The sequence below is a fragment of the Gavia stellata genome, chromosome 9, assembly GCF_030936135.1.
Source record: "Gavia stellata isolate bGavSte3 chromosome 9, bGavSte3.hap2, whole genome shotgun sequence".
Classification (NCBI taxonomy): domain Eukaryota; kingdom Metazoa; phylum Chordata; class Aves; order Gaviiformes; family Gaviidae; genus Gavia; species Gavia stellata.
In genome coordinates, this window is record NC_082602.1 from 38071999 (window position 1) to 38088005 (window position 16007).

At 40.5% G+C, this 16007-nt stretch overlaps 1 protein-coding gene across 1 annotated transcript in view; it reads right to left on the minus strand.

The window, feature by feature from the left end:
- ADAM12 (ADAM metallopeptidase domain 12) overlaps positions 1-16007 on the minus strand; it is a 187642-nt gene that overhangs the window by 156543 nt on the left and 15092 nt on the right. Inside the window, exon 2 of the mRNA XM_059820998.1 lies at positions 13403-13536. Coding sequence (XP_059676981.1) covers positions 13403-13536 — 134 coding nt within the window. The remainder of the gene's footprint in view (positions 1-13402; positions 13537-16007) is intronic.

Genomic DNA, 16007 nt, shown 5'->3' on the forward strand with positions numbered 1-16007 from the left:
ATCATTTTGTGGGATAGGTAAAGACAGCAATAAATTGCTATATGACTTTATTTTATGCTGAATAAATTTCTCCCTAGCTCACAGTAGACTGTCAGGTGCCAGAGCGCACACCAAAAGAACAAACAGATCATTAAAGTAATTTCACTGTTGCTCTTGATGAACTTTTGAAACTCTCACTGCTATGACAAGAAAATACAGGCATATAATACAAAAATATAGAATATAAAAATGTAAAACGGCACGGTGGCTGCTGAAAAAACAAAGCATTCTGTGGTATTTCCAAATCATTTGGCTTGATTGTGATAGCTAATGTGAGAATTCACATTCAGCTTAAGTAATATACCTTGGTGAGACACAGCTTTGTGTTTTACCAGTGAAATATTGATTCATCTTTCCCTGAGAAAGATAAAGATTTTGCTGGAAAAACAAACCAACGTTGCCTTTGAAGACTTCAAGCAGAGACTGGACTCTTTGTCTAAATTGTTTACTAAGAAGGCTGAGAAGATTTTTTTGATATTCCTGTGCAAAAAAAAAAAAAAAAATTCAATCTCTCTTTGTTACCTGCCCAAAATGATTAGAATTATAGAAAATATTGTTTGGCTCTAACAGACAACAATGGGGGAGCCCGACAAGACACTGATTTCATATACCTCAGCCAAAATGTCTGTAGCAGCTGATCCTGTTGCAATTTTTAAGCTCTTTAATGATGACACAGATAATATCCACACTTTCAGTGATTGAATACTGGTTTTATTTCTTTTACAATATGCTTTTTTTTTTCACTGCCTAGTCCTAAAATTAGAACTCTAGCTACACATAAGAAGTTCATGACATTGGCAAGTATGTTACAAGGACGCACTGATAAGCTCTCTGCTTCTAAATGTAATTCCTTCCTAATAACATGTCCTAGCAAAGCAGAAACATTGACAGGAATTTCACTCAATGATGTATATCTTCCCTCTCAACCACTTGATTTTATGATTTGATTTCAACGCACAATCTTGCTGTAACCTTATTCAGCCATTTTTTCCTCCCCTATAGTTGCAAAAATTTTCAAACCGCGATTTAAGAGCTGAGTCCTGAGACAAGGAAACAGAATATCTGTATGTATGTAGAGATAGAGATTATATAGATATAGATGGCAATATAGTTATCGATATACCTACTATATCGATATAGATGCAGATATACCCACTGGAAAATTCAGCAATGCAGTGGGGAGGCCTCAGGAATCTCGTTTAAAGAAATGGCTCAAATCTAGCTGTCATTCTCTCCATCTCAAACACACAGATTTGGAGAAATTGCTAAATACTAATTCTGTGAAGGCTGAAATTAGAGTCGATTTCAATTCTACACATAGCAACTTCTTTTTAAATTAGTTAATAAAAGGTGTACGGAAGTGTGTTAAAACTAATAAATTCAATTTTAAAAACAAATTGATCCTTGATGATTAAATTGCATCTTTGAGAGCAGGAAAAATGTACACACAAAAGTAAAATCCATAATACATTAAAATATTATTTCTCAAAATGTTCCTTAAAATAATGTGTTTTCACGTCAACTTTAATCTCCCTCTAAGAGAGATGATCGTGGTAAACTTGTACTGATTTATATGGCTCATCATACACTATAAAAATCTCAATTAATGTTCTCCATAGTATGTACAAGCTGCTTTTAAATTGCCTCCAAGATTGTAACAGTGAAAATCCTTGTACGCAGCATTGCAAATACTCCTCCTCTTTAATTCTTTGACAACTAAAATCTTGAAAATATTTGTTCCCATGTTCTGACAACACATGCGTGACTTATCCACACGTGCAAGACATCCCTTTTTCCCCCGGAACAGTGAATCCTTGCTCCCCAAAAGTTGTACAGCAAGAGTACAAATACGAATAACACTTTTAATCTGAAAAGGCCATTACGAAAATCAAATTGATGTCCCATGGCTTGGATTAAACTTTATTCCCATTTTATAGATGGAAAAGGGCAAGACAATAAAAGGGTAGATGTTTGACTGCACAAAGCAGATAATTTAGGTTTCCATCCTAAAAAAAAAAACCAACTGTTTCTACCCATATCTTAACTTTGCCCTCTGCGACTTGCAGTGTTCCCAGGCTCTTGATGCTTGGTCTCCATAGAGTAGCGGTTTCCTTTCCTCTCTCCCTCCTATGGGGATCCTGGGAAAGAACCATTTTGGTCCGGAGGGCTCCCACAGATTGCAGTTCAAACCAGTCCAGCCCTATTCCCTTTTTTCCTTTATAATCAACATACCATGGCAGTAAGCAATTCTGCACTAAACTTGCAATGAAAAAAGGAGGTCAGTATTGTGAAACATCTTTTTGTTGCCGTCAAAGCCTTTTACAACCAGAAATGCTAAAGTAATAAATAGAAACTCAATAAAGTATGACATATAGTACTTTATGTGTAATTATGGGCATTTAAATAGATTTTAATTTCTCTCTGTAGGGTGTACTTTTGGAGTTTGGTTTTGTTTTTTACATATGCCACTCACTTATTCACAGTAATTTACATGCCTCAGTGTATCTCAACAGCTACTTCACTAACAAACATGATATTTCTTGGCAATAAAAGGTTAAAATTCACTTTGCCCTCTGACTATAACAGAAATACCTTTGCAAGCTAATGACTGTAACAGGCTGGTCTGTTCCCGAATAAACATTCTAGGGATTTCCTGACGTGTTGTTTTGTTTTGTCTTTCCTTTTTTTTTTCCCCTTCTTTTTAATTGAGGGAAAAGAATTTGGAGGGCATATCCAGCTTAGATGCTATTTCGGTAAAAAATGTGTATATGTTGTCTTTCTATACACTTTTTGAACTGAAAAAATACATTTACACAGCTTCTGGATATTCATTTTATAGGAAAAAAATCTTTAAAGCTTATCCAACTCATCTCCCTCTGCCAGCTTTCCTTGCCAACTCTTTCTTAGTAATGCCAGTAAATGCCAAAAAAAGTCTGGTTTAAACAATGTTTCTGTCTGTTGAAACCAAGAGAAAGGCAGTTTCTCTTGGAGATACTCAAGTTAGGGATCCCACTTTTTCTTCTGCTGCTGAAAACGCACCCTGACCGTGTCAGCGTCGGCAGAAGGGAGTGTGCAACGTTAAAACCGTAACATGCTAGAAGTTGCTTTGAGGACAAAATTACACAGTTCCTCTTACTGGCTTTTCCCACAACAGATTCACTTCCAGAAACTCCCCTCCTTTGAAAAAGGCAGATTCAGCATCTGCCAAGGAAACGGTCCTTTTTGGGGCAGGGATACTACGGCTGTTTAGATTAACACATCGAAGAGCTTTTGTCTCATCGTCACTTGCCAGGAGTTGAAGCAGACCTCCTTCAGCAGCATTTCTTTTTCAGTACAAGATGTACTTAATGTGAAAACATCTAGGGAAAGATGATGGAATGGGTGAAACTAAAGTAAATAATGTCATCTGAGAGACACCAGTGTAGGATTTCATCCAAGATTGCTGCCCGAAGGAGCCTGCCATCTCCAACACTCACACAAATGAAGTGTGCCGGAAAATAGCATCCACCAGTGTGCAAAAATTAGGCGTCTCAATGAAGACCTGATCCCCCTCTAGCTAGGCAGCAGCTTTGACTAAAAACGTTTAAATGGCCTCAGATAACAAATACAATTCTCCTGCATATTAAAATTATCTATAGGCTTCACTTTAAACACACAACGTAAAATGCTGCCACCTCAGAAGGAGGCAAATCACTCCAGACAGTGACGACTGGCTGGGAAGGGTTTGGCAGGTTCCCCCCAAAAAGACCATTTTTGTGCAGGACTGCTGAAGTGCTCCTCAAAGGATGCAGTCAGTGGAGAGAGAAGGAGCAAACAAGGAGACGAACCCTGCCAAGAAACTGCCCAGTAGCTCCTGATGGAGGGAGATGGCCAGAAGAGGAAGGGAGAACAAGTTGAATCACAGATTCATAGAATCACTAAGGTTGGAAAAGACCTGTAAGATCATCAAGTCCAACCATCAACCAACCCCACCATGCCCACTAAACCATGTCCCACAATGCCACGTCCACACGTTCCTTGAACACCTCCAGGGATGGTGACTCCACCACCTCCCTGGGCAGCCTGTCCCAGTGCTTCACCACTCTCTCAGGAAAGAAATTTCCATAAAGTTCATGCAGCAGAAGCAAAATAAAGTTGATTCTAAGGTGGGAGACACAGCAAGGGCAAAGGAATGAAGGCAGGACCTAAGAGCACTTCATACCCTGCAAGTGATTCAAACTTCCGAGGAAACAACATATTAGCAGCCTGGGGCTTGGGGCAGAGGATGAGAAGTCAGAGCTGGAGATCTAAATGGAGCTGAAGGCATTCTGCTTTGCTGAGGAGCAAGGAGAGGCCACAAGACCCCTCCTTGGACTCAGTGGCCCTGTCAAAGCGCCCGTGTGTGTCTAACTGCTCTATCGGGGTGAGCAAACACATACTTCAGTGCAGCCAGTATCACTAGCAGATTTATTGTTACACTGACCAGAAATATATCCCAAGCAGATCCTTGCAGGACAGGGATGAGATCAAGTCCAGAAAAACGCCTGCAGGCTCTGGCAGTGCTCCCACCACACACGCGCATCATGCAAATGGAAATGCATCGCACAAATTATCACCAAATGCATTTCGCCTCCAGTCTCACTAAGCTTCATCACTCCGCCGTATCTACAATGCTGTAAATTGCAATCGTTTTGTTAAATTAAGCTTCGAAAGTTCAATTATACTTTAAAAGTGTGTCCCTGAGGAAAGGCAGCACACCAAAGGGACACACAATTTCCTCAAGATAGAAACTGAACGCAAACTTTCTGCTACGATATCAAAATGATACAGATCATTTTTACCTCATCTACACAAGCCTTTCAAAAACATTTGGCAGATTTTTTGGCAGTCATTTTCTTTCTAGAAAAATAGTGACACTTTGAAATCCTTTTATTGTCAAGACATTGCTACTGCATTTAAAAAAGGCTTATTATCAATTCTAATTATTTTTTTCTTATCAAGCTTTAAACTGCATACAACCCTCTATGATTTCTCATTAAAATCCTGAGAAATGAGAAATATTCTTATAGAAGAGGTAAATCAACTGGGGCTTGAGTAAATCTCATTGAAATAGAATTACATTTCAACAACAAAGGCATCAGGCTTGTTAACAATAGGACTCAGTGGATCGACCAGCTAAATTTACCTCTTCATCCCTAAAATATACACTGAGTAGAATCCAATTTGCTATGGCTTCCTGAGATAAGGGTCTTCATCACAGCATATGTCAGCAGCTCTTAGTTTCCATGGTCTTCCCCCGCTCAGAGGACATTAGTCCCTGGAAAGGCCCCAAGTTCTTCTGCTGTCACCTGCAAGCTCTCAAACGACTCCTTGCAGGAGCTGAACACTCCATATACCAAGAGAATATGGTGGGAGAGAGCCTGCTGCAGGAATTGCATTGTGTTCGGTTTGACTCAAGGCAATCACAATAAGAATTAAGAACAAGGGAGATTCTCCTTTTGCCTGTAAAAAAATGATCACATGTTCATAGCTGGAAAGCAAAGTATTATTTTAATCCAACACTGAAATTCATACCTTACGCTCGCAAGATCTGTTGCAAGAGACATGAAATAGCCAAGTATAAGCTAAATTAATTCAATATGAAAATGCCTCAGTACAAGCACTTTACAAACCCAGCATAATGCTGCTTAATTGCAAGAACTTAGTTTTAGATTTTAATACCACGTTAAAGGGTTGCTAGCATTAACTGCATCATTAAGATTAAAATATTTTTTTCCATTTTATTACGGAAAGTATGATCTGTTTGTTTGGGTTTTTTTTTAAATACCAGTCTGAAAACTCATGTTAAAGAACATCACTTCAGCCCCATCACCTTACAGAGGAACATATGAATGGATTCCTCAAGCTCAAATCTGAGACACTACCTCATAGCTGGTGGGTCGCAGGCAGCAAATGCAACAAAGCACTTCTGCAGAGTATACAATCGCTGGCAGAGGGTGGTATGGGGAGACAGAGCTCGCCCAAGACTATTATATCACTGGCGATCTTTACTGGCCAAGTATGACAAAATTCCTCCCAACTGCTCAGCGTGATACAACCTCATGAAAGGGACTTTCACCCTATTGAGGGCTCCAAGATGCTAGGGGGGGAGTGCGTGTGTCTGGTGGATGGTTAATAAAAACTCTACTTCTGCCGTTTATTGAAATAGCAATCTCTCTCAATAATAGCTGCTATTTATATTGTGCATAAGCTATCGCACAAAACTTTACAAACTTAACACACTGTATCACTTAAGCTAAAAATGAAATGGACCGTTTTCTGGGATGAATCCCAATTGCTTAACACTTCCCAGTATGCCCAAGCGTTTCAGGCAGGAAATGAATGCTAGTATATCTAGTTGAAACTAGGGCACTGATTCAGTGCAGGCAGAGAAAAGAATTTCCCCTACTCAATCACCAACGCAAAGTTTTTATTGGTGGTCCCAGCTCCAGGAATTTCTCAAGCCTGTAGCTGCTGTGTGAGATCCAGCAAGTCCCTCGAACCAGGATGCACCTACCGACATTTCTAAAAAATGTCATAAATGAAATGATCAGATTGATCAACAGGTTAAACACGGGTACGGGGCTGGCTGAGAAGAAGGGAACGTGTTTTCCTCCGTGAGGACCTCCTCTTGCACAAGATAAGGTGAGAGGGAAGGCTTTAAGTTGCTTTTGCTCACCCAGGGAAGCAATCCAGCCCTACCAGCATAGTCACAGAAATTCAACCGAGTACCAGAGGAGGTGACACACTCCCTTTCGTAATAGCTTCCATGCAAGAATTATGCTACTTCTGAATTAAACAAATGCAGAAGAGTTATTAAATAATGGAGCATATTTGAACTAATTAGCCCTCATAGTGGCCCTACAAGGCAGGGGTATAGGTATCATAAAAAGCAAAAGAAGTAACAGATTGTTTACTAGGCTATTAAATTAATGACTACCAGGTTACTAATTAAAGGCTCAAGGAGCAGATCTCCCAGAGAATTTTATCGAGGATTAGTGCCGTTTCTCACACCGCTGAGGCTGGCTGTGCCAAGCTACATTCCCAGCTGATGACACAGCCTTAGCAGCATGCACAGCTCTGCCTCTTATATTCAATACTCGTGAGTCGTAAAAATATGGAGAGGACTATAAATTCTGTTTATGCCTCTCTCTCTTAAGATATGTAAAACAACTACGTAAAAGAGCTATGAAAGCTGTCCTCTCAGTCTTCAAAGACTTGTTTAAGCAGCACTGTATAATTCCCCTTAATACAATTGTCTGGAAGTCTAAACTTTGGTAATTATTTCAAATGAAAGAGAACAGCATGAGGCTCTGTTGAAGGGAATATAAACAATTATCACTTGCACGAAGGCTATGCCAGTTATGAAATAAACTTGAATGGGTTTGCTCTTGAAAACCCTGAGCACTAAATTAATTATCTGACATAGCAGGCCTCTCAGCTGTACTCCATGCATCAAACTCTATATTAGAGTCACGCAAGAACACCAAGAGGTGCAGCAAAGAGGGGAAATGCGAACTGGCACAGCGATCTTGTTAAATTGGGGTCTTTCTAATGGGTGCACCAATAACTTCATAATAATGCGGAAGCTGACGTGCGCCCTATAGCTCAGGATGATAGACTGCGCCTGTTCTGCCAGCGTGCAAGAGAAATGCAGTAATGCAAGAGCATAAAGATGGAATCAAATGGGCAGGGCTGATCCCTGCTTGGCAGCTTTGAATATGTCCTTGAACCTCCAGCATTATTGCTATGACTTTTTAACAAATTCAAAGTTATTTCTTGTTCCTTCCAACGATTTTTTTGTTTCAGTGGCAAAAATCCCTATTTCAGTAGGTGTTGAATTACAACCTTTACAGTGAAGGCATGAAGAAAATGAAAAAAGGTGAAAAGAACCAGTGTAACATCCAATACATTTGATAAATCTGGAGAATCATAAAGGTAACTAACAACTGTCAGAGCACATGATACTTTTACAGATAGTGGAGAATTTCACATTGAGATTGAAGTAATCAGTGTCCAGAATGACATACAGATAATCAAGATTCTGACGTTTGTTTATGAACGCAATCCATAACACAATACTTCACGAGTGAGGCAGGCAGAAATGCAAAAGCTACTTCTTTGCAAGCTCAATGAGATGCAATGCATGCTAAGCAGTAAAAAATGGTAATCTTCTGTCACTTTACATGCAGAATCTTTTGAGCTGTGACAAGCATACACTTAAAAACCAGAAGAAATATGGTCTAAGTATATATTTATAGCTGGCCTTCATCTTTATCTTTGCATTTCATTGCTAGAGTTTATATTCAAAGTATAACATAACACCCAGAAGAAAAAAAAGAGTGTTGCTACAAGAAAAGCAACTCTGTCTTCTCATCTTTCTTTTCTCCTTTTTTGAACACACTTTCTTAAGATTTTGATTTGCAAACCTGATTTATACCAGCCCAGCCGAAGGAAGAAAACTGATTCACACTAGCTCAGAATCTGGCCTTGAAAGCTTAAACTTGGTAAAGCAGTTCTAATGTTCTCTGAATCCATCCTCCCTTCCCCCAAGGGGAAACGGATTTCTGATTTATTTGGATTTAAAAGTCGTCGGTGTTGGAGTCATAGCTATTCTTCATCAGGGAACCCTCTTCCCATCCTCTCTGCCCGCTATGGGCATCTTTCTTTTCCTTCGCTTGTCTCTAACCCCAACAGCAACAGATCTGAATCTCCTGGTGTGTGGAAAGCCATCCAGCATCTGCCGCCACGTGAGAGGTCTAACTCTCTGCAAGGTGGGGGAGAGGCTGCTTTTCCAATATACTTTTTATATATTGAGGCCAGTGGCAGTACTTTAAAAAAGTCAGGTGAGATTCACTGTGATTCAAGTGGATTAAGGGTCTAATCCATTGACAGGTACATCGTATGCATCTACTTTCTCATAGTTAATTATTTTTAGGAGGTTATACAGCAAAATTTGCTCATTGTCCTCTATACATTACCCAAATTTAATGTTAAAAACCAAATTTCCTGCATCATTTGAAAGCAACCTGGACTGGCAACTTGCAAACTCAAAGCAACCTAAAGCATGTCAGGGCTTTCCAGCTCCTCACGTGGCTCTTCAGAAATCACACTCAGCTCCATGCTGCCTGGCTACAGCTCCTTCAATGCCTGCCCAGGTTCAGCTACATTCAAATTTGTCTTTATGAATGGCAATCGTAGCCTGACTGGAGCATACGCCTATGTATGGAGCAGTTTAATATTGCACTCAGATGGATACAGAGAGCAGAATTACAAAAGTACGTGCATAAACATCAAAAGATGCAAAGCATCACCCAGTAAGGAGAGTTGCACCTATGTTACTCGTATGCTTTTAGAAACCTCAGAGGGTTAAATCTTTCAAAGCACTTGATCAGCCTCATGATGATGTCTGAGTCCTTGCAGGTGCCGGCAATGGCATTATAGATCCTGCACAGCCAAGACTAGAGAAAAAACCCCAACCTGAGTGACAGATGCCATAATCTGAGGACTCTACGTTTACTTGCATAATTGATCAGATCATATATGCACAAAAATGCTTTCAATTTCCCAGAAGTTTAATGCATTTTGAGATCTGGACTAAACCCTGGATACAAAGCCAACTTCATTAATGAGTGTGGCACTCCGGGAGAATGAATGTCAGCTCAGGGCAGTGCCATGCTGGGATCCCCCCCAGCACTGCAGCCATTTCACGTCTGCCCTGGATGGTCTCTGGCAGGCAGCGTTTCCCCACAGTTACAACCTTTTAAGCATAGAAATGGAGCCAAGAAACCCTTAATGCCCATGTGAAACGCTTCCTGCCTAGCGCTTTTCTCTCCAAGAGAAGGCACGTGTTTCAGGCTCCGGTCTAACGCAACCGATATTACCTGACCTACAGCTCCTGTGATGCAGGGATCTGGCACACATTAACCAGCGTGTGTCCCTAACAGGGTGTGAGGATGAAAGCTGAAGCCAAACAGATGGTCCTCTAAAAATCTTCCCTAAAGTGTTCTGTGTACTAAAACATCACTTACCCAACTTTCATCAAACTTGGCTTGATTTGCAAGTCTCAAGCCAAGTTTGAAGAAAAATATTCAGCTGGAAACATGCGGGGAAAGGAGCTTTTTTCCTGCACTCGAATAATAGAAAAATTAAACAATTTTGCCCAAACCTTAGAAAAATTTAAGAAAAAAAGAACCCAACCCTCGTGGGTTTAAACCAAGCACCGGGGAAAAAAATCAACACAGAATGCAAAGTGATGAACAAATGAAAGAGAGAAGTGGAAAGAGAACCGGAGCTACAATGTATAATGAGCTATCAACACATTCTATAATGCACACAAAATTTCAGCGAAGACGGAAATCACATCTGCACCGAATATGGACAGCTATTGTTTGAAAGCACAGAGCAACGTTGCACAACACTTCAGAGTCCCAAGTTTGCTGCCACACGCCCACAAATACGGTTACTCATCAGTAGTCCTGACTAGCAACAACTGGGTGCTCAAAATAGTAGCCACTAATTTTAGCAGCGTGTTCAGGGTTAGCAACGGAATATTACATCCAGTTAATAAAAGAATGTAACTGGGCACCATTAAAATAACCCAACTGAAAATGATATACATTTTCTGAATTCATCAGAAGATGCCAGGAGAAATGTCAACAGCCACTAACTAGATGAACAACAGCGTGCAGTTGCAAAAACATACATGCATTTCCATAGTAACTTCTCTTAAGTATACATTTTATATTTTAAATGTACCTCACTCTATAAAGTGTTTGCATGAGCATACGCATCTTTCTAGACAAGAAGCAATAGCATTTCTGAAATGATACTACCACAATGAGATCCTGGCCTTGGTCTCTTAAAGCTTTGACTTGGGGTGGGGACAGCAGGGAGAAAATCGATCTGCCCAGTAAATGATAGGTTCTCTCCAGAAACAAAACGCTACATTTATACTTAGGGAAACCCAAATTCTTTAAATATAATTTGATTACATGTCTGATTTTAAAATTGCATTTTTCCTACCATTACTTTGAACTGTCATTCTTAGGAAGTACCTAAATCATTACATGTCCTTGAAAGAGTACACCCTAACTGCATTAAAATAAAACCAGGTTATAGATGAGTCACTTTTTTATTTTTTTCTTCTCAGTAAATGCAATTTTATTCCTGCTGGGGAGCAGGTCTGTGTGTTGGTGCGATTAGTCAGTGTGACTAGTTTCAGCTTTTTCGCTGCTGCTCTGCACAGCGTACTGCATAGATGGCCCTCAACGAGAAAGTTGTTAGCTTAATAATAATTCCTGACAGATTCTGAATGAGATATTCCAACAGATATTGCAGTGACTCCCGGGGTAAATAAAAGGACAGTTTTATCTTCAAGATGGGAAAGGAAGAGTACGCTGCACTAAATGACTAGCATGGTTTCTCAGGGACTAATTGTTAAGCAGGAGTATTTACGATCAAAGGATTGGAAAATGGGGCTATCATTGCGAGGCAATTATCTATACACAAATAACTTTAATACTTTGGCATTTTTATAACCACTACATTATTTATTTTACTATATATTCTATTGCAATACCATTCCCCTGGTTACAAGTACACACCACTTCATACTTTTTTTTACTTCAGATAACATTAAAATAAAACAGAGGAACACTTTGAAATGAGTTGAAGAACAATAGGTCCTATTTAATCATCAAGTACAACAGTATTTAACTTTGGCACTTTTGATCAATATTTATGTGACAAGCTATTCATTACTCTTCTCCTCTACCAGTTTAATGCTGTTGTTCTTCCCACAGCCTGATCTGCACTTTTGTGTATTTAATTTATAACAGTTTCCATGGAAAAGAATTATTAAAAGAAAAAAGTGCTGATACAGCACGTGGATCTTTCTACCAAACCACAAATCTTTTCTAATGTTCATCTTAAACTGAAAGCAATTCTGGGAAACAAATTAATGATATAAATCACATTATCATTACTCACATAAAGATACTCTGTTGTAACTCTTTCAGAAAGCTACAGTGAGTAGCTAAAAGAACTTTATATGGAGAACGCCTGTTTCTAATTAAATGATCTAAAAATAGAGTTGCACATACATCTAGGACCAAGCCATCTGTGTTATCTCTCTAAGATAAGCCATTATACACCCACAATGATATCCCTTTCATCACTGCAGATATTCAAAACTAGGACTGGCCCTTCTTTTCCATTTAGGAAGGGAAAAAGAAAAAGGAAGCAAAATTTTAATCCAGAGAAGGTTTTTTGAAAGGCAGACCCCTTGTTTTGAAATCTCTTTTCACACCTACTTCTGTCAATCAGCAGCATGACTCAAAACTGTGTCCTGCAAACAGTGGCAGTAGTCAAGTAGGATTTCTCCATGAAACACTTCCCCAATGCAGTACAGAAAGCTGTTTGTCATGGGCTGTCTGGGCCATTTGCATTGTTTGTGTGGGATGTTTTTCCTTGGTTTTTTCCTTCCCTTTTTTTTTTTTTAACTATTTAAAAATTTAACTTTTTTCTCCTCATTCTGACAGTGAAAAGAACAATATAAAAAGTAAGCTGGGACAAAACTGGACCTGAGTTAAAAAGGTTGGGTAAGAGATTCCCACATCATCTTTGGTGGTAATAAACAACAATAACCTCTCTTCATACTTCAAGCAGGAGACGAAGAAGACAGAAAACAGCCCTTTTCTCCTAGAAACAGCTACCCATATTATCAGGCAATGTCTGAGGGAAGAAAAGGAGGAAAGCTTATCAAGGCCTGTCAAGAGGGGGAAACAATCCCTGCATAGTCAGAACCAGTGATAGATTATCCCCTCGTTAGGCAAAGGGAAAGCGGAGCGTGAAGGGAGACTTGCCCCCGACTCCCTCCGCAGTACGTGGGACGGCATTTGGGGCCATCTCCCACGATGGGCTCCAGGTAATGCCTCAGTCCACGGTCAATGAACTGACATTATTTGCACCTTTCCTTGCTGTCAGACTGCATTTAATCAAACAACCATGTTTGTTGTACTCAGTTTTGGAGCTGTTTTGCTGGTGTATGATATAATCTCGAGCATTGTACATTAACCTCTTTAAAAAAACTATTTCACATTAAGCTTCCATTTCTGCCATCAGAAATAAGAATGCCACTTTACAATAAAAAGCATTCATTTCAACCAAAGACCTTATCCATTTTCATAAATTAGGTAAGTAACAATTTGACAGCAGACTCTCTACGAAAACATAAAAAATACGCTTATAACAGATATGATGAAAAAAGTGCATTCACCTTCCCTTGAAGCCTTCCAGTTGTTATACTTCTTACAATAAAATAATAGGCAAAACGAAGACTAACCTTTGAATAAATGCCATTTACCGGTCTCCACTGCTCTCCATTCAAAAGGAAGGGAACTGTTATCTCATAATCTTTTGACTGGTCCTTTGGCATCTGCTGTCTCGAGGACTCCAATTTGCTGTCCACATTCTCACCTAGGAACAGGGAGAAGCACTCCATGTTAGTCGGAAACAGCATCTGACAACATGAACCTTGTTATTTAAGGGACCTGGCAGCATATTTCAAAAGGAAAAGAATTAAACATTAGAACATTGCAGGCTCATACTGTCAGTGTCGAAACCTACACAAGTTTCTCTAAGAGAGCTGGGGTTCTGGGAGAGAAGCGTCAAGGTGATTTCCACTCTTGATTAGATGGTGCATTTCTGTAGCAGCAGAAGACAAAGACAGCACATAAAGGTAGAGGTACTAGGATGCAAAGAGAAGGAACCGGGATGCAAGTCTTAAAAAATTTGGAGAGGTATTGGCACAAGCTATTTAAAGTATTGCATTAACAATCACACGAGAGTTTGGATTTTTTTTTCAATTGAAGGTGATAGCGGGGGGGATGGAGTAGGTGGCTGTCTTTTCAATGTCGTCATTAAGAGGGTAAGCAAGCTGCAGGGATTTCGAAGAGGTAAGATTTTATCAGGACTATTTTTTCCATAATTAAGGTAAGAAATTAACCTTGATCATTCCACTCCCCAATCCCTCTTCTCCCCATCCCTCTTCCCAGATACAGTTGCGCTGGATCAGATTCAAATCACTGGTGGTAGGAGCGGGGAGCCCTGCCCTCCCTGGGGTGAACAAACCCTGAGGTTGCATGACATGGGCTCCCTAAGGGCAGGCAGTGATCCCAGATTTTCCCTTATGTCCTTCCCATTTCTACGGCGGGGTCAGCTGGTCCTCACGCCTTGCGAGTTGGAGTCACAGCATGGATGCAACAACCCGGTTTGGGGTTCCTGAAAGCTCCAGGTTTATTGTACACAGGAGATTTACCAGGTTTAATCCTCGGTATTTTATTATCCCCCAAACGTTTCTTAATGCACCATCTTGCTCCACTAAACATGGAAACGTGCGGTTGTATTCCATTTTAACAAGTCTGAACTGTGTACAGCAAAAGACTGAATATTTCCTTAGCAGCCTCAGCATTTCTATATGAAGACGCAAGGAGGTCACGAAGTGCTGAGAACCCCGTAACATCAAGGATGTACATTCTCATTAGTGGGGGAAAAAAAGTCTGGAAGAGAATATAAACTCTCACTGAAATAATGCTCTACTCCTACACAGTCAGATGACTTCAATTCATACTACGATGTCAAAAAGCTATTTGCATGAAACATTTATCAAGTGTTTTTCCTCTCACTAAACGTACTAATGGCATCGTGCCTGTCAGAGCAGAGTCCAAAAAACCAGTATCACAGTACAAGAGCTGGAAATGGTATTGAGAATAAATCTCAAAGAGAAGATAGGGATGGCTTCCAGGTGCCGTGGGACAGTCGAAACGCTGGCGGGATTTGCCACGCTCTCGACCTACCATCACACTGAGCCCTCTGGTGCACTTGGACCCCGCGAGGATGAGACCTGAGTCTTTGCAGGTGCTCTAGAGATGCGTCGGTCCCCCAGTAAGATGGAGCAAGGCCAGCGTTACCTGTCTTCCTCCTTTCCCCCACTGCCTTTGTGCTGGGAGGTGCAGAGGGAAGGCGATGGGGCGGCGTTTTAGCAGCTAAACCGCGGCTCAGGGCTGAACTATGTGCGGGCGTGAGAGGAGGGCTGTAGGATCAGACCTGCCCACACAGCCCAGTGCTCAGTACTGCCATCCCAGCAACCTGCCCTGCCCTCTCCGGTCACCTAACACTCTCTGAGGATCAAGAGCTATGTTTTGGGCAGAATGAGCCTAATTTAGTCACTGTTAGAATTAGCTTAAAAACATCGACACGGTCATTACGGTTAAGCCAACGTGAGAGGAAGACAAGTTCAGTATTTTCCAGCATGGTTTTAAAAATATTACACTTTCCCTAAGCCACCAAAAAAAAGACCTAGGTAAAAAGATAGAGTATATTGGGGAGAGGAAAGTTGCTTTTTATACAGGTGTTCCTGTAGAGAAAGGGCTCTCAGCCCACCTTCAGCACAGCCCAAGCCCGAGTGACAGGGGTGTGGGAGTGTCAGCCCTTGGCAGGGATGCTCCAAACCCTGCACACGATTGGGTTCAGCCCAGTGGAGGTGTGTGAGATACCATCTCATCTGCCTAGGAGGGTCTAGACAGCTCTTTATTCTGATTATCAGGCATGAAGCTCCCTGCACAGAACAGAAATTTATGAAGCATATCTCAGAGAAATGAGAAAAGTTTGGCTCTAGCCCTGATTTTTTTTTTTCTTGGCTCACTAGAGCAGTCTCAACTATATGAATTAAATTACTCAGGCCCTTCTATTATTTTGTAGGATTTGCATTCTGAAAGTTTCATGAGATCTAAATTTTAAGACATCCTATGAGCATACTTTTCCTCCCACAGATGCATTGTCTACATCGCTTCCAGGCAGTCTTACACCATGGAGCTGCAGCTAGATATCAGGAAGCATCAAAGTCTTTCTGGTACTCCTACATGTGCAAGTTGCCTTTCTTATTAATT